Source organism: Podarcis vaucheri (assembly GCF_965113315.1).
Source record: "Podarcis vaucheri genome assembly, chromosome: 11".
Classification (NCBI taxonomy): domain Eukaryota; kingdom Metazoa; phylum Chordata; class Lepidosauria; order Squamata; family Lacertidae; genus Podarcis; species Podarcis vaucheri.
Window position 1 is genome coordinate 9071090 of NC_138749.1, and position 17520 is coordinate 9088609.

Below are 17520 nucleotides of genomic sequence, written 5' to 3' on the forward strand. Positions count from 1 at the left end.
TTCTTGGTATTGGTGGTTAGGCATTGGTATTGGTATTGTTATATAGTTGGAAGAGTGGCAGTAGTGCCATCACCTGCCCCATATATTGAAGGGTAGTCCGATAAAGGATTCCGGGGGGCGTGGCCCTGTCCGAAGCCTAGGGAGGTGAGGGCCTAAGGCACGCCCCCTATCAGTGACCCCGGGGGAGTTCCTAGTTGATGTGCATCAGCAGGACTCCCCCTATTGGTGGTTAACTCTTCCCAGACTTCAAGCGGACGGGCTGAAGTCGGATATAGTCAGTTAGGACCAATGCCTAAGCCAATACCACTCATCACCTACAACCAATAAAGTTGTGGCCTTATTTAGCCTATTAACCTTAATAATTGTGTCATGTGTCATCATTTCCATTGGGGGGGGCGGGAACTCGCCACGGAAAGGCTTCAGGAGCAAACCCTGAGGAAAAATCAGTACCCGCTGCCTTGCGGGACATCTTCAGGAGAAGAAAAGGCTAAGGAGTAAACCCTACACAATCTGGAGAGGAGTCCCTAGGCTGGTTGAATGGTGCTTTGTATGCCTCCTTCCAGCAACTCCTACAGCCAATCTGGTGCTTTCTTTTCCTTTGGACCACATCAGCAAAGCCAAGGAGGAGGTCCTGCCCAGACTTGCACCTGGGAGAGGCCAGGCCAGTGCTCCAAAAGCAGCGAAAACAACAAGGGAGGCAGTAGTTAGAAGCTCAACCAGACTGACCAAAGGTATGAGCACTATGGGTTGCCTCCATTGACCTCACCCCCAAAGGAGCACTCAACAACTGTCTCCCAAGACAGACAGATGCCAACCTGGTCTGAACAGAGACATTGGATTCCTATCTCATTATACATGACTAAGCCAGTTCTCACCTTCCCACCCCTTGCCTTTTCCTGTAAGACCTATTACAGTCGTTAAGAGTCGTCAACAGGCTCATCTCAGCTATCTGCCAATCTGCCATTCCCACCACCCTTCTGAGTAATACCCCTCCCCACCTTCTCACTATATAGAAGGGTCTGGCAACTTCTGTTTCAGTGTATCTGAAGAAGTGTGCATGCACACGAAAGCTCATACCAAGAACTAACTTAGTTGGTCTTTAAGGTGCTACTGGAAGGAATTTTTTATTTTGAAGATGCCAACATGTATAAGCCCTAGTATTTTAAAACCCATATCTTTGAGTGACACCTAATTCGTCCTTCAAATGCTTCGCTGAGTGTTCTCAGTTTTGCTTTTATTAAAAACTGTTCCATCACTGACTTGAATAGCAGGCCTGGCATAGCTATTAAAGAGTTGGTCCTGACCTTTAAAGCCTTAAATGGCCTCGGTCCAGTATACCTGAAGAAGCGTCTCCACCCCCATTGTTCTACACAGACACTGAGGTCCAGCTCCGAGGGCCTTTTGGCGGTTCCCTCGCTGCGAGAAGCCAAGTTACAGGGAACCAGGCAGAGGGCCTTCTCGATAGTGGCACCCGCCCTGTGGAACGCCCTCCCACCAGATGTCAAGGAAATAAATGACTATCTGACTTTTAGAAGACATCTGAAGGCAGCCCTGTTTAGGGAAGTTTTTAATGACTGATGTTTTAATGTATTTTTAATCTTTTGATGGAAGCCGCCCAGAGTGGCTGGGGAAACCAGATGGGTGGATATAAATAAAATAATAATAATAATAATAATAATAATAATAATAATAATAATAATAATTTGAGGGAGTCACTTCTGCACAATTTTGCAGACCAGGGTGCTCTGTCTGACAGGAGCAGTTGGAAAGAAAGAAGATGTCCATCCTATCTGTTTCACTTACATATGGCATGTTAGATTATCGGTGCTATTGCTGATGAAGGTTTTAGCACAGGAATTAATGCAGTTCATTAAACAGCATATATACTTTAGTGAGCATGCTTCTTTCAGTCAGAGGCAAGGAACCTGCAGTCCAGCATTAGCCAATAGCCGGGGATGATGGGAGTTGGAGTCCCTTCCCTGTGGAGGAACATTTCCCCAGCATGGCTGTGTAGCAAAGGGGAAAGCTTCCCATCTTTGAATTTTTGCTTGTTGGCTGAACAAGGCCCTGAACTCCTGCCAAGAGAATTGTGGCAGGTGTGTCTGAACAGAATACGAATATTGCAATAATAACCCCATTTGAAGCTCGAAGGAATGCAAATCGGTATTTAAAGCCTGGAACTAGCAACTGCTGCCACAATGTGAAATTCGTAACCCCCCTCCAGAAGTTCCACTGCGAGGAAAAAAGATGGTGGCAAGTCTGTCACCATGGAAACCAAGAGCCACTGCTGCACTATGGAGGGCGGAAGGCTGCCAGGCCCGGTAATCCTTCGCTGACACAAACACACCCCAAGAAAAATTCAACGTTCAACATTTTCTTGGCTGCGTGTGGGGGGGTGTCAAATGCACAGAAAGGGAAGGTTAGCATAGCTCCACCTCAGAGCCCCACTTTCTGAAGCGCCATGAAACAGCTTTGGGCCTGGGCTCAGCTGACTGGAATTTTCCCCTCTGGCGAAAAAAAGGGAAAATTCCACTGCCCTTTCCGATTCTCCCCCTCTCCGCGGCAAAGGGCTGGGCAATATTTATTTTTTTTATTGAGCACGAAAGTATTTGAGCCTGCAATTTACGGCTTGGAGATTTGCAAAGTCAGGCAGGGCAGGCTATATGAACAGTCACTTCAGCCATTAAAATATTGTTATGAGTTTGCGGAGGGGGGGGGCAGTCGGCTGTAAGCAAGATCCTTCTAACTCTTGGATTCGGCAAGGATCCAGGATTGCTCCCTGTGTTGTGGTGATAGACTGGGTGACGGGCAATTAAGGAGAACAAGGAGCAGGGCAAAGCCTGAGGTTACAGTTGGATGGCCGTGGCGTGAGCTAGAAGCAAAGCAGCGTGCTGGGGAGAGAAAGAGAAGCACTTGGAATTAATGTTTGATTTCTGCTTGAATCCAAGGCTGTGGCAATGTCAGGAAGGCTGTGAAACCCTCCATGGCAGGCTCAGACCATATATAAAAAGGTATATTTTAGGTCCAGTTGTGACCGACTCTGGGGTTGCGGCGCTCATCTCGCTTTACTGGCCAAGGGAGCCGGCGTACAGCTTCTGGGTCATGTGGCCAGCATGACTAAGCCGCTTCTGGTGAAACCCGAACAGCGCACAGAAACGCCGTTTACCTCCCCACTGGAGCGGTACCTATTTATCTATTTGCACTTTGACGAGCTTTCGAACTGCTAGGTTGGCAGGAGCAGGGACCAAGCAATGGGAGCTCACCCCGTCGTGGGGATTCGAACCACCGACCTTCTGATCAGCAAGGCCTAAGCTCTGTGCTTTAGACCACAGTGCCACTCGCGTCCCATATAAAAACATAAAGGTAAAGGTGGACCGCTGACCATTAGGTCCAGTCGTGACCAACTCTGGGGTTGCGGCGCTCATCTTGCTTTACTGGCTGAAGGAGCCGGCATACAGCTTCCGGCTCATGTGGCCACATGACTAAGCCGCTTCTAGCGAACCAGAGCAGCGCACGGAAATGCCGTTTACCTTCCCACTGAAGCGGTACCTATTTATCTACTTGCACTTTGACGTGCTTTCGAACTGCTAGGTTGGCAGGAGCAGGGACCGAGCAACGGGAGCTCACCCCGTCACGGGGATTCAAACCACCGACCTGATCAGCAAGTCCTAGGTTCTTGCAAATAAATCCTATTCACTGTGCCTCATTTCCAAAAGGAAATGTGAACACTTGCCTGGAACCCATGGAATATCTCACCACTCAGAGATTGGGGTGGCAGCGTGCAAAACTACCTAAACCATGTAAAGATTGAGAAAGAGAACTAGTCGAATGACTTGTAGCGTCATATAATTGTAGAGTTGGAAAGCAGTGCAAGATTAGAGCCTGTGGAGGCACCTAGACAGGTGAAATCTGGGGGGGGGGCTTGCAAATTATGTCCTAATACTTGATTGTAATTTTCTTTCAAGATCAAATCAATATTGTTTTGATCCGTTGCCCCTAAAAGGCATGGGGCCCACAGGCCAGTGCCTATTCTTCCCATCTGGTAATTCAGCATGGTCGAAAAGGACACCAAGAGTCATCTAGTCAAACCACCAGGGACACGGGGGCGCTGTGGTCTAAACCACTGAGCCTCTTGGGCTTGCCGATTGGAAGGTTGGCGGTTCAAATCCCCGCAACGGGATGAGCTCCTGTTGCTCTGTCCCAGCTCCTGCCAACCTAGCAGTTCGAAAGCACACCAGTACAAGTAGATAAATAGGTACTGCTGCAGCGGGAAGGTAAACAGTGTTTCTGTGCGCTCTTCTTTTATGTCATGATGTTCTGTAGCACAAGAAGCGGTTTAGTCATGCTGGCCACATGACCCGGAAAGCTGTCTGTGGACAAACAGCAGCTCCCTCAGCCTCAAAGTGAGATGAGCGCTGCAACCCCATAGTTGCTACCAGCATGAATTTGACCAAACTGTGGAAAGCAGTGGAAGACAGGAGTGCCTGGCGTGCTCTGGTCCATGGGGTCATGAAGAGTCGGACACGGCTAAACGACTAAACAACAACAACAGACAGATAATTTATGGATCTTTACAATTTTATAATATGCAGAGAATAACATGTGCTGAAAAAACAGAGAGAGAATTGGGGGGGGGGAGATGACATGTTTTTGATAAATTGTTATGTTAAAATTCTTAATAAAAATTATTCAAAAAGGGAAAAAAAGAGGATTAGAGAAATTCATTGTGGATAAGGCAATCAGCCACTATTTGCCATTATGGTTATATTCAGTCTGCCCCTGAATGCCAGCTGCTTGCCATAACTATCTGGCTGGCCACTGTGAGATCAGACCGGTGGACCCCATGGGCCGTTGGCCTGATCCTGTAGGGTTCCACTTCCTTTTTGCTCCAGAAGTCACTCTACTTAGAGCCAGATAAGCTTCTTCGATTTCACATAAAACCTGGCAGAATGAGCTGCACAATGCCTCGGACTCCCTATTTTGCCTCCCCACTACCCGGCAAGGCCGTTTTCTTGGGGGTGGGGAGTCCTATGCAAGTTCATGGCATCTCCTTCAAGCCCCACTGCCCCCTTGTGGCAAAAAGCTTGCTTCTTAGCACCACAATTGTGTCTCACTGACTTCGTGGAGTGAAACACAGGAGGACCAGAAAACCACATGCCCATTAAGAGGGCTGGTGCATCAAGATAACCATGCTCACTCCTTTTAAGGGGCCAAAGGACTGTATCAGAAGAGGAACAGATAAGAGATTGCAAGAAGACCGCAATGCCACAACCAAAGCATTCCAAAGCACATTAGAACACTTACTGTGGCACTTTAGGATGACTGAATTGTTGCTTCCTGTTCCTCACCTTTGACGCTTTCTTCAAAGCATCTGGTACGTAGAAAACAAATCAGTCTAATGTGTGGATTAAATTTGCTCTTGCTGCTTTTATTATGCAATTATTCTCCTTTCCGTGAGATGAGTGGCACAACCCCAGAGTCGTCTGCAACTGGACCTAATGGTCAGGGGTCCCTTTACCTTTACCTAAACATTTCTCTAGCACTTTGCAGCCTCCTTGCCTGCCCATGTTTCCTGATCTGAAAGAGTATGGTGGTGGGAATCCTCATGATATCTTCCTCTGGGCTTTACTCTAGAGTGTAGGCACCCAGGAAGGCTGCAGAGTGCAGATGATTTGTAGAATGGAAGAAAGGGCACCCACAAACACCCCTCAGCCACAGCAATAAGGCATGCATCATCAAAAGAATAACCTCTGCACCAAAGGATCATGAGAATTTCACCTAATTTTTCTTTCCCTATGTATGCAATGTAAAAAGGTAAAGGGACCCCTGACCATTAGGTCCAGCCATGGCCAACTATGGGGTTGCGGTGCTCATCTTGCTTTATTGGCTGAGGGAGCCGGCGTACAGCTTCTGGGTCATGTGGCCAGCATGACTAAGCCGCTTCTGGCGAACCAGAGCAGCGCACGGAAACGCCGTTTACCTTCCCGCCAGAGCAGTACCTATTTATCTACTTGCACTTTAACATGCTTTCGAACTGCTAGGTTGGCAGGAGCAGGGACCGAGCAACGGGAGCTCACCCTGTCGCGGGGATTTGAACCGACGACCTTCTGATTGGCAAGCCCTAGGCTCTGTGGTTTAACCCACAGCGCCACCCGCAGCCCTTTCATGTATGCAATGTAATTTCTCATTAATTTTCTCATTAATTGATGAAGTGTTTGGGGTTTTTTAAGAGAGAGATTTTCAGCAAGGCACTAGTTTACCCAAGTCATTTTATCACCTGCCTTCACCCTGGTTAAATAGAAAGGGGGGGAAGGGTTGGGAGAGGAAGAACCCAGTGGCTTTTCTCTGTGATGGCTTTTACACTCATCCCAGCATGGCTATCAAGAAGACTCATCAGCTGGCCAGCCGTGTGAACGACGCATATTTTCCAGGATAAGGGAAGTCCAGTCACATTCATTCTGCAGAGTGGAATCACTGCTTCAGCATTTTACCCAACAGCAAACAGAGAGTGGATCTGAGCAGATCAACAAACAAGCTTCACAGTGGAGCAAGCCCAGAAGATGGAAGGCACTAGCTTCTTGCTCGCATGTCTGCTTTGCTTTCTTAAGAAAGGTGAGTTTTGCTCTGGGAAAAATTCCCCCTTCTCGTCCTTACACTGTTCCTGGAATTGCCCAATTCCGTGTGGGACAGAATGGAGGGTAAAACCCAAGACGTTGCAGGTCTTGATCAAAAATTTATTGGTAGCCAATGGAGCTCTATCAATGGCCGCTGGTCCTCTTGACTATGTTTTTCCTGTTGAAGCAGTGTTTCCTATGAATAACAACTGCTGGGAATCACAGATGGGGCGTTGTTGGGATCAAGTCCTCCTTTCAGACTTCCTGCAGACATCTGGCTAGTCACTGTGGCAACAGGATGATGGACTGTGATGGGTCTTTGGCCTGCTCTAACAGCAATCTTCGTCTGCTGTTACTCTGCCTTAGACAGAATGTAGCAGCATCCAGACAATCCATTGTGTACCGTGGCTTCATAGCCTCACTTGTTTGGAAACCCTTAACCATAGTTTCTTGGTTTTCACGTAATGGGAAGCCATAGCTGACTGCAGCTTCCGGGTTTGATTCCTTGCGCACTCAAAGGGCGCTGAGAAATGAAAGCAAAGGGGATCTGTGCAACTGCACACAGCTTGTGAATATCCTAGCTTCTTCCTTTTTTTAATCCACAAGTCCCAACCCCACACCCTCCTCCCCCAATTTCTGACAAACTATGTTTATTGTAACCTTCCTAAAAAATGTCAGCTAAAGGAGCCAGCCATTCTTGCAAGACAAGCATCAAGGTCCCTTCCAACTCTACAATTCTATGGTTCTATTATGCTCTGCCTTGACCCCTCTGTAATTTGAGCCTTGCCCTGAACTCTGCCCGCCATGTTGATGGGAACTGTTGTCATTCCTGGCTCCCTTACAACCATCCCTGTATGAGATAATCCCTTTGAAAACACTTATTTGGTCACATTCTCATGTTCCACTTTCAGTTGTGCACTCAAAATAATAATGATGATGATGATGATGATGATGATGATGTTATTTATGCTCCGCCCTTCCAGGCCAGAGCTGGGCTCAAGGCGGCTAACAACAATAAAAATTACAGTAAAAACATAATGGGGGGGGGACCAATTTAAAATACAGGTTAAAATGCAATTTAAAATGCAGCCTCATTTTAAAAGTAGCCCATAGATCAAAACCATAAGGGGAGGGAAACATAAGGGTCAGACTGAGTCCAAACCAAAGGCCAGGCGGAACAGCTCTGTCTTGCAGGCCCTGCAGAAAGATGTCAAGTCCCGCAGGGCCCTAGTCTCTTGTGACAGAGCGTTCCACCAAGTCGGGGCCAGTACTGAAAAGGCCCTGGCCCTAGTTGAGGCCAATTTAACCACCTTGTGACTTGGGACCTCCAAAGTGTTGTCATTTGTGGACATTAAGGTCCTCCGCAGGGCATACCAGGAGAGGCAGTCCCGTAGGTACGAGGGTCCTAGGCCACATAGGGCTTTAAAGGTCAAAACCAGCACCTTAAACCTGACCCTGTACTCCACCGGGAGCCAGTGCAGTTGGTGTGGTGTACACTGGATGAATGTGATCCTGTGGCAAGGACCCTGCAAGGAGCCTTGCCACGGCATTCTGCACCTGCTGGAGTTTCTGGGTCAGCTTCAAGGGCAGCGCCGCGTGGAGCGAGTTACAATAACCAAGCCTGGAGGTGACCATCGCATGGATCACTGTGGCCAGATCAGGGCGAAAATGGTAAGAGACCAACTGCTTGATACGGTGGAGTTTGGGTCAGACAGGATAGGACCCGGTGTGGGGTTTTCTTGATCATCAATGCTTTCCCTTCCAGGTGTTTCTTCCAAAGGCTGGTCCATGCACATCCCGTCAGAGGTAACCGGCGAAATTGGCAAAGCAGTTGCCTTGCCCTGCACATTCACACACCCACAGAACACCAACGACCAGACCCTGACAGCCATTTGGCGGGTCAAAGAGCCTTTCAACGGGGCCGTTGTTTTCAAGTGCGTTTCCCACAGCTCAAGCGACCCCTGCAAAACCACCGTCGGCTCAGAGGGCAGATACAAGCTCTTGGGGAACCCGAGACAGAACAACCTCTCGCTCCAGATCAACAGCCTGACGTGGAACGACAAGAACAGATACTTCTGCCGAGTTGAGTTCTCCGGGGATTTCCACGACAAGTATGAGAGCAGGGTGGGACTCAGGCTCCATCTCATAGGTGAGAGGAACTTCAGATCCAATAGAGAGGGAAGGGGGCAGAGCTGGAAATGGGTGACCAGTGTGAAAGGTTGGCATAGAGGTTGGCACTGAGTGAGGTCGAAACCCAGGCGTCCACAGTCGATTGCCTCTGTTCGTGTTCAACGTCCTGCCCATTCACCTGCCCATTTTTGGGCACAGGAGGAGGGCAATATGAAAGAAGCAGGCTTGGCAGTGACTGTTCTGCTTTGTGGTAAGCAGGGTGGGTCCCAAACTGAGTGAAAGGCAGGATGGTAGTAGTAGTAGTAGTAGTAATAAATAATAATAATAATAATAATAATAATAATAATAATAATAATAATAATAATAATTAATAATAATTTATTATTTATACCCCGCCCATCTGGCTGAGTCTCCCCAGCCACTCTGGGCAGCTCCCAATCAAGTGTTAAAAACAATACAGCATTAACTATTAAAAACTTCCCTAATCAGGGCTGCCTTCAGATGTCTTTTAAAGATAGGATAGCTGCTTATTTCCTTCACATCTTAAGGGAGGGTGTTCCACAGGGCGGGCACCACCACTCAGAAGGCCCTCTGTCTGGTTCCCTGTAACCTCACTTCTTGCAATGAGGAAACCGCCAGAAGGCCCTCAGCGCTGGACCTCAGTGTCCGGGCAGAACGATGGGGGTGGAGATGCTCCTTCAAGTATACAGGACCGAGGCCGTTTAGGGCTTTAAAGGTCAGCACCAACACTTTGAATGCTGCAAACCCAAAAGTAGATGTTTTGGTTTGGGAAATTTGTCCCGCATGCATTACAGTATTTTAATATTTTGTTGGAAGCTGCCCAGGGGGGCTGGGGAAGCCCAGCCAAATGGGCAGGGTATAAATAATAAATTATAGTAGTAGTAGTAGTAGTAGTAGTAGTAGTAGTAGTAGTAGTAGCAGTAGTAGTAGTAGTAGTAATTCATAAATTAAGCTGTTTTTAAACCAAGGTACCACTGTATTTGCACTGTGATCATATTTCGGGACTTTCTGCAGCTCCCCCCAGGATTGTTAACATCTCCGTCCAGACCAGCCAGGACCACGCTTTCCACGCAAAGTGCACAGCCGAAGGGGAGCCTCTGCCCACCCTGACGTGGGCCGGTCCTCCCTCCGACAACATCACCTCGGCTTCAACTACGGCCCACCAGATAACCAAGGAGCTTCAACGCCTGACGCACGATGGGAAATACACCTGCACAGCTGTTAACAGCTTGGGAAGAGCAGAGGGGGCCGTATACTTCTACAAATTCAGAGCTGGGGGCAGCTCCTGGGTCCTGGTCCTCTTGTTTGCCGCTTTGGGGATTAAGATGCTGGCGCTGGTGGCGATACTGGGGTTTGGTGCTTTCTGGAAGAGAGGTAGGTGCATGTTTCTGTTGCGTTGTCAATCACTGAGAGATGCTTCCTAATTAAACAAAGCATAGCTGTCAACTTACAGATTTGAAAATAAGGGACCAGCAGCCTTGAAAATAAGGGACCAGCAGCCAAAATAAGGGACCTGCAGCCTCACCTGTTCCAGGCACTCCAGTCTTCCTGTCCTCCTGCAGTCTGGTCAAACTCATGCTGGTAGCTTCGAGAACACTGTCCAACCAACTTTGTAACCAGAGGTTCAACGGAATAGAATCTGAATCACATGCACCACAAGGCCTATGCAGCCTCAACTTAAGATGGCTCCCCGGCCTGGCTTTGCACTGCAAAGTTTGCAGCAGCACGTGCAACAAAATGGCATCCAGCATTCAAAACCCCCCTCAGCTTGCATTAACTAGCCACACACAAGGCATGCAAGCTCCACCCCCCAGTCATTCTTAGACTTCTTATTAGGTGAGCAACACAGCCGAGCAACACAGTTGGAGCCTCCCTCCTCCCTGGCCAGCAGGGAGGGAGGGAGAGGAGCTGCTTCCTTTGAAATTTAAGGGACATCATTTAAGTGACATCCATCAATAAGGGACAGCAGCAGGACATGGCACTGGAATAAGGGACTGTCCCTTCAAATAAGGGACACTTGACAGCTATGAAACAAAGCAATACCGCCTCTCCTGGTATGCCTTGTGGAGGACCTTAAAGTCCACAAATGACAACATCTTGGAGGTCCCAAGTCGCAAGGTGGTTAGATTGGTCTCAACTAGGGCCAGGGGCTTTTCAGCACTGGCCCCGACTTGGTGGAACGCTCTGTCACAAGAGACTAGGGCCCTGCGGGACTTGACATCTTTCGCAGGGCCTGCAAGACAGAGCTGTCTTGGCCTTTGGTTTGGACTCAGTCTGACCCTTAGGTTTCCCTCCCCTTATGGTCTTGATCTATCGGCTACTTTTAAAATGAGGCTGAATTTTAAATTGTATTTTTAATTGTCCCCCCGCCCCCCCCCATTATGTTTTTATTGTAATTTTACTGGTGTTAGCCGCCCTGAGCCCAGCTCTGGCCAGGGAGGGCGGGGTATAAACAAAAATTTATTATTAATAATAATAATAGTAGTGGTGGTGGTGGTGGTGGTAGCAGGAACAACAGCGGTGTTCATTGAGAAACCAAAGGGGATGAAAATCTAGATCCATTTTCACATTCCAGTTTTGCAGCCTGGATTTGCAGAGGGAGCCCTGGTTTTTATATATTTGCACCATCAGCATGCATGGTGTTTTGTGTCGTCAACTTGATCATTTTGATCACTTTTAACCCATACATGCATTTAGGCCCCATTCCTTTTTTTAAAAATTGCACTATATTCAAAAGATGTGTGCTGCTGCTGTTAGGAACCATTTTAGATCAGGCCAGCTGAAGACCAATGCTATAGAACAGAGTTTCACAAACTTGGATCTCCAGCTGTTGTTGGACTACAACTCCCATCATCCCTCCCAGAGGGATGATGGAAATTGTAGTCCCAAAACCGCTGGAGACCAAAGTTTGGGAAAACCCTGATTTAGCGTACAGAAGGTCAAGCCCTCGTCCTGAGGAGCTCATGGTCTAAAATTCAACATGCAGGAAATCTTTGTTGCAAGCGTGGTTGCAGAAGCAGCCTGCGGGGTGCGAATTGCAGACCTTGTGGGACTCCGTTTCCCATCAGCCCCAGCCAGCGCGGCTAATGGTCAGAGACAATGGATGCTGGAGAGTCCAACACCAGGTGGAGTAAACCATGTTGGGGGAAGGTTGAGCTGTACAAAGGAACACTGAGCTCCTCAATAAGGAAGCTATCCCTGTGCATGGACAACTGGCGTGTCAAGGAGAAGACGAGGCTACAAAGGGGGGGGGGGAAACCCTCGTCCTGACATCTAGTTTTCTCCATGCAGGGAACCTTTGTGCAGAGGAGCATTCAATCTGCCGACCCCCACAAGCAGCTTGAAATACTATGGCCCAGACACAGGTCCAGTAAGAACCAGGTCTTGGTCTATCAAGGACTTGGGCTTTTGCTGGCTCTCCAGTATTTGCTCACTTGAACATTACACAACAGAGCCAGTGTGGTGTAGTGGTTAAGAGCAGTGAACCGGGTTCAATTCCCCGCTCCTCCACATGCAGCTGCTGGGTGACCTTGGGCCAGTCACACTTCTCTGAAGTCTCTCAGCCCCACTCACCTCACAGAGTGTTGGTTTTGGGGGGAGGAAGGGAAAGGAGATTGTGAGCCGCTTTGAGACTCCTTCGGGTAGTGATAAAGTGGGATATCAAATCCAAACTCAAACTCCTCCTCCTCCTCCTCCTCCTCCTCCTCCTCCTCCTCCTCTTCAATGCAGTAAGAAAACTGATACACCTTTCTCTTTATTTTTTGTCTCTTGCATCAAATCACAGACAACTTGATGGCTCCAACCGGCCTATCACGGTAAGAAATTCTTACATCTCAGCTTCAAATTGGGTCAGCAGGTCTGGGTGGGTGCCAGAAGCTAGAGCAGGCTTGCTCAAACTCGGCCCTCCAGATGCATTGCAACTACAATTCCCATCATCCCTGACTACTGGTCCTGCTAGCTAGGGATCATGGGAGTTGTAGGCAAAAAAAACATCTGGAGGGCTGAGTTTGAAGAAGCCTGAGCTATAGGAAGGGTTTCATGGGCTTGCTTGGGCCATCGTGCCAATTCCCAATATGCTGGCCTTCCAGATACACTGGATTTCCAAATGCAGGCTTGTTCTTAGTTGACAGAGCGCTGTGACATACCGCCTGCTCCCTCTGCCTCCCACCAGCTGGCATACAAAACTGTACGGTGCTCTGGTAGGTCTTTCACATTTTTTCATCTGGCGAAACCTACAGTAGAAGTGGAATCTCAGCCCAACTCTCAGAAGTGCATGAATAGCCACTAAGGCAGAAACTTTACAACCTCCTTCCATCATTCTGTACACCCATAGCTGTCAACCGTCCCTTATTTGGTGGGAAAGTCCCTTATCCCAGTGGCGTGTCCCGCTGCTGTCCCTTATTGACGATGTCTCTTAAATTTCCCGGGTTTCAAAGGAAGCAGCTCTTCTCCCTCCCTCCCTGCCAGCCAGGGAGGAGGGAGGCTCCAACTCTGTTGCTTGGCTGCGTTGCTCACCCAATAAGGAGTCTGAGAACGACTGGGGGGTGGAGCTTGCATGCCTTGTGCTGATCAAATCGGCCGCGTTGCCTGGGGACTCGCCTTTGCTCAGCGCTTCCCAGTGGAGAGGTGGCGGTGGTTTTCCTGGCTGCATCCCCTTTGCCGGGTTGCTGCGCTGTGGGAACCACCGCTTGAGGCTTCGTTTGGCTGCTGGCTGGGCTTTCTGTCTTTGGCACAGAGGGGCTCAGAAGTTGAACATACCTGTGCTGGGAAAATCCCTTATTTTGGCTGCTGATCCCTTATTTTCGAGCCTGCTGGTCCCTTATTTTCAAATCTGTAAGGTGACAGCTATGTCTACACCAGGTTTAAATAAATCTGCCCCACGGGGCAGTAAAGAGAAAGGCAAAGTGGGATTAAACAAGGCAAAACCCCAGATAACACCTGAGGAGGAAACCCCAAAGCAGAGCCCTGAAACAAACGTAATAACAGAAGTAACATCTCAGAGCCCTGGAAGGAAATCAATTAGAAATACGGGTATTAAAGAGGGTGTGGCCCACAATATTGATGGTGACATACTACAGGACTGGCAAGTTCCAATCCAGAAAAAAGACTGCAACTTGATACTAATCCCTCAAAAACTTGTGTTTGTTAACTACCCAAAACCGATGGGTTTCCTCTCACAGATGGATCGCATAATGCGTTTCCTGAACATCCTGAATGATATGTTGTCAGGAGTGCTTAAGCCAAACGATATTGCTTCTATAGGGTACTTACACTATGATGGTTACTCGGTATGAGCAATGATCACCTTTCAAGATCAAAATTTGGCCAAATTTATCCACAGATCAAGACATCTATTCTTAAAGGAAAGGATAACAATATTAAGATTCTTTGAAAATAGGGTACCATTGATCCCCCTTTTTGATGCCAAGTGTGATAAGCCAGAGGACCAGGAATAGCCACTAAACAGCACGAGCTGTTTTTTTTAAAGAGTTTTTGTCATAAGGAACTACTGCAGGATGTGGACACAGAGTGGGAGAGTTGGGCAAAGATGCGTGGAATAGAAGACGCTGCCTTATAAATAGATCAGACAGACCATTTCAGTGTCTACCCCAGTACAGTGGTACCTCGGGTTAAGTACTTAATTCTTTTTGGGAGGTCCGTTCTTAACCTGAAACTGTTCTTAACCTGAAGCACCACTTTAGCTAATGGGGCCTCCTGCTTCTGCTGCACCGCCGGAGCACTATTTCTGTTCTCACCCTGAAGCAAAGTTCTTAACCTGAAGCACTATTTCTGGGTTAGCGGAGTCTGTAACCTGAAGTGTATGTAACCCGAGGTACCACTGTACTGCCCAGTGTGACTGGCGGAGTCTCTGGCAAAGAAGAGCTTTCCCATCACCTGTTTCCTGGCCATTATTTTTCCTGGCAAAGAAGGAATTATGCCAAATTAGGACATTCCACTCTCATTCATTCCACCCATCAACAACAGCACACACACACACACACACACACACACACACACACACACACACACGGAGAGAGAGAATAATTTCTGAACCATTAGCAGACACATCACCTTACAACTTTGTTTCTGCCCAACTTCAAAGTGCAGAATATTTGAGAATCTAGGCAGAGAAGAGTCAGCGGTTTTCAATCATGACTTAGCAGCTTCCCTCCGACCCGCTTAATTTAGATTGCAATTATAAGAACATAAGAACAGCCCTGTTCCAGTAGCCGAGTAGCCCATCGAGGTCAGTTCTCACAGTAAACCAACGAAGACCACAGGCAGGACCTGAGAGCAGTGGTGCTCTTCCATATCTCTGCCTTTGGCCAACTGATGGCCTACATTTCGAGGTGCCCACTTTCAAACAGTGTTGTTTTTTTCCCCCCTACATTGTCTGGCATGAGCACACAAAGACACCCATTTATTTTTTAAAAAATAGAGGGTAGCACTTGCCGCTACACAAAATGGCAGAGACAGAGGGCCTTTGAGAGAGCTGAAAGCAGTGCGAGACGTATCACTTTGATCCCCGTAATGCTTCTTCGTTTCTGGTGCGGAAACACAGGTTTTGCGGAATTTAGAAACAGAGCTTTGCCAAACCTGTTTGCGGGAGATGAAATTGAGAAGAGCGTTCTTCCCAACTACTCTCAGCTCTAAGGACATACCATATTTTTTCGCTCTATAAGACGCACCAGACCATAAGACGCACCTAGTTTTTGGAGGAGGAAAACAAGAGAGAAAAAATTCTGAATCTCAGAAGCCAGAACAGCAAGAGGGATCGCTGCGCAGTGAAAGCAGCAATCCCTCTTGCTGTTCTGGCTTCTGGGATAGCTGCGCAGCCTGCATTCGCTCCATAAGACGCACACACATTTCCCCTTACTTTTTAGGAGGGAAAAAGTGAGTCTTATAGAGCAAAAAATACGGTAATTGACGTAGGAAGCTACCTTATGATGAATCAGATCCACCACTACATCCGGCAGCAGCTATCTGGGGTCTGAAACCCAGTCTCTCTCCTAGCCTTACTTGGGGACTGATCCTGAGACCTTCTTGCATACAAGGCAGATGTGCTCCTTCTGAGCTACAGCCCTGCCCCAGTTCCCTGTCTCTTGCCGCAGGTGGTTTGAAAACAGGAGTGAGGAACCTATGGCCTTCCTGAAGTTGCAGCTCCTGCCATTCGTGAGCACTGGCCACAGTAAATTGGACTGGGGGAGTCTAGGAACATCTAGAGTGCCACAGGTTCCCTCACCCAGCAGTTTCCCAAACTTTGGTCTTCAGCTACAACTCCCACCATCCCTAGCTAGAAGGACCAGTGGTGAGGGATGATGAGATTTGTGGTCCAAAAACAGCTGGAGACCCTAGTTTGGGAAACATGGAATTAGACAAAACCTTGGCACCATAGCAAGCAAGCTTCACCAATTCACTGATCTGGATGAATCAAAGTGGATGTTTTCATGGCAACACCTTTCACCGATTAAAACCTTTCAGGCATGATCCAGCCAAAGCTCACTGCCTTTTTCCATTGGGGAATTAACTTGCAACCTAGAAGTCCAGTAAATTCAGTTTTTGGAGTAAAAGTCCATTAAATTCAGTTTTTGGAGTAAAATTCAATTATTTTGGAGTAGAATCCACAGGGTTGCTCAACAGGACATAAAAATAGCGGGGAGTCAAATGGATTTTTAAGCAGTTGGGCTTTCTTTGTTGTAAACGACCTAAAAGTGTTTGGGTTTTAAAAAAAAGATTGCTACATAAATTGTGTTAAAATAAATAAAAATAATCGCTTTCCGCCACGGCCTGCTTCCCGCTTCTTGGAACTTATGTTGTTGACACTTTTCACCGGCAGGCAAGCCATGCAAGATTCTCCATATGAAAACCTCAACCGCAGGATCAACTCCATAAGTCAAAGCCTGCCTGAGTGAAAGAGATAGAAGAAAGCCAACTGTGCATTAAGCAGTACATGCACGAAGAACTAAAACAATGTTGTGCACATGTGTCAAAAGATCCTCAGCTATGTGGCACTCAGGCCGTTTCATGCAGCGAAGCAGAGATCCCACCCAGAGCGTTATCACTCACAGATGTTGTGATGCAAAATGACAGGAGTGGATAAAAACTAGCAACTCCCTTGCGATGGAACATCTTGATGGGCCAGGACATTGTTTGTTGCTGTTAAAATTGTGCTGCTGAATCTTTCTGCTAGCATTGTTGAGGCTTCCTTTGCTTTGTATGGTTTTTTTTATGAACTGAAAGTGGTTTTGTGTTAATGTGTTTACACCATAATGCCTCTCTGCTTGTGCTTTTAGTAAATGGCGAATGGTTTGTATACGATCTGAAGAGAAACCAGAGTATGTGCTTTCAAACATGTTGTAAGTCGCTTTTTGGGCCGCGGCCGCCTAATGAATTAAATAAACATCAACAGCAGCAAGCTTGCACTTGCATGGCCACGTAGCTGTCCATCAGCAGAAGTTCTTTCCTTTGCAGACCACCCTGAATTGTGAGGTGAGGGGTTCCATCAGTCAATCTCAGGAGGTCTGGTCTGAAGGCAAACGAAATCCCTATCTTGATTTAGCTAAGGCTGGCCAATGCCTGGATGGGCACCAGTATGGAGATCACATGATTTTTCTGCCCTGGCTTTCTTCCTGGATGGAAGGTGAACTATAAGCGTAATAAAATATTTTGCCAAGGGTCCTGCCTCAAATGTTCAACCAGCCTCGCATGAAGGGAAGAGAATCCCACTGCCCAGTCAACACACACCCCGCAACTG

The 17520-nt window shown here is 47.7% G+C and overlaps 1 protein-coding gene and 1 long non-coding RNA gene across 5 annotated transcripts in view; both read left to right on the forward strand.

Moving 5' to 3' along the window:
- Positions 1-17520, forward strand: part of LOC309514305 — a 223117-nt gene that overhangs the window by 112301 nt on the left and 93296 nt on the right. The gene's annotated exons all lie outside the window — the stretch shown is intronic.
- On the forward strand, positions 644-17188 carry SIGLEC15 (sialic acid binding Ig like lectin 15). 4 transcript variants are annotated; one of them, XM_082242208.1, is made up of 7 exons: positions 644-731; positions 5208-5374; positions 6432-6612; positions 8380-8763; positions 9780-10139; positions 12550-12580; positions 16603-17188. In XM_082242208.1, exons 3-7 carry the CDS (start codon positions 6561-6563, stop codon positions 16676-16678), a joined length of 903 nt encoding a protein of 300 aa, XP_082098334.1. In that variant the 5' UTR covers positions 644-731; positions 5208-5374; positions 6432-6560; the 3' UTR covers positions 16679-17188. The 4 variants fall into 4 exon arrangements, with proteins under 4 accessions (XP_082098334.1, XP_082098333.1, XP_082098336.1 ...); XM_082242207.1 differs by lacking the exon at positions 644-731 and adding an exon at positions 2758-3011; XM_082242210.1 differs by lacking the exon at positions 644-731 and adding an exon at positions 2758-3011 and having other exon boundaries at positions 6499-6612.

Coding starts and splice junctions, on each gene's coding strand:
- SIGLEC15 (XM_082242208.1), top strand. CDS start 6,561: ATGGAAGGCACTAGCTTCTTGCTCGCATGTCTGCTTTGCTTTCTTAAG. Junction 6,613..8,379: donor GCTTTGCTTTCTTAAGAAAG/GTGAGTTTTGCT, acceptor TTTCCCTTCCAG/GTGTTTCTTCCAAAGGCTGG. Junction 10,140..12,549: donor TGGTGCTTTCTGGAAGAGAG/GTAGGTGCATGT, acceptor ATCAAATCACAG/ACAACTTGATGGCTCCAACC.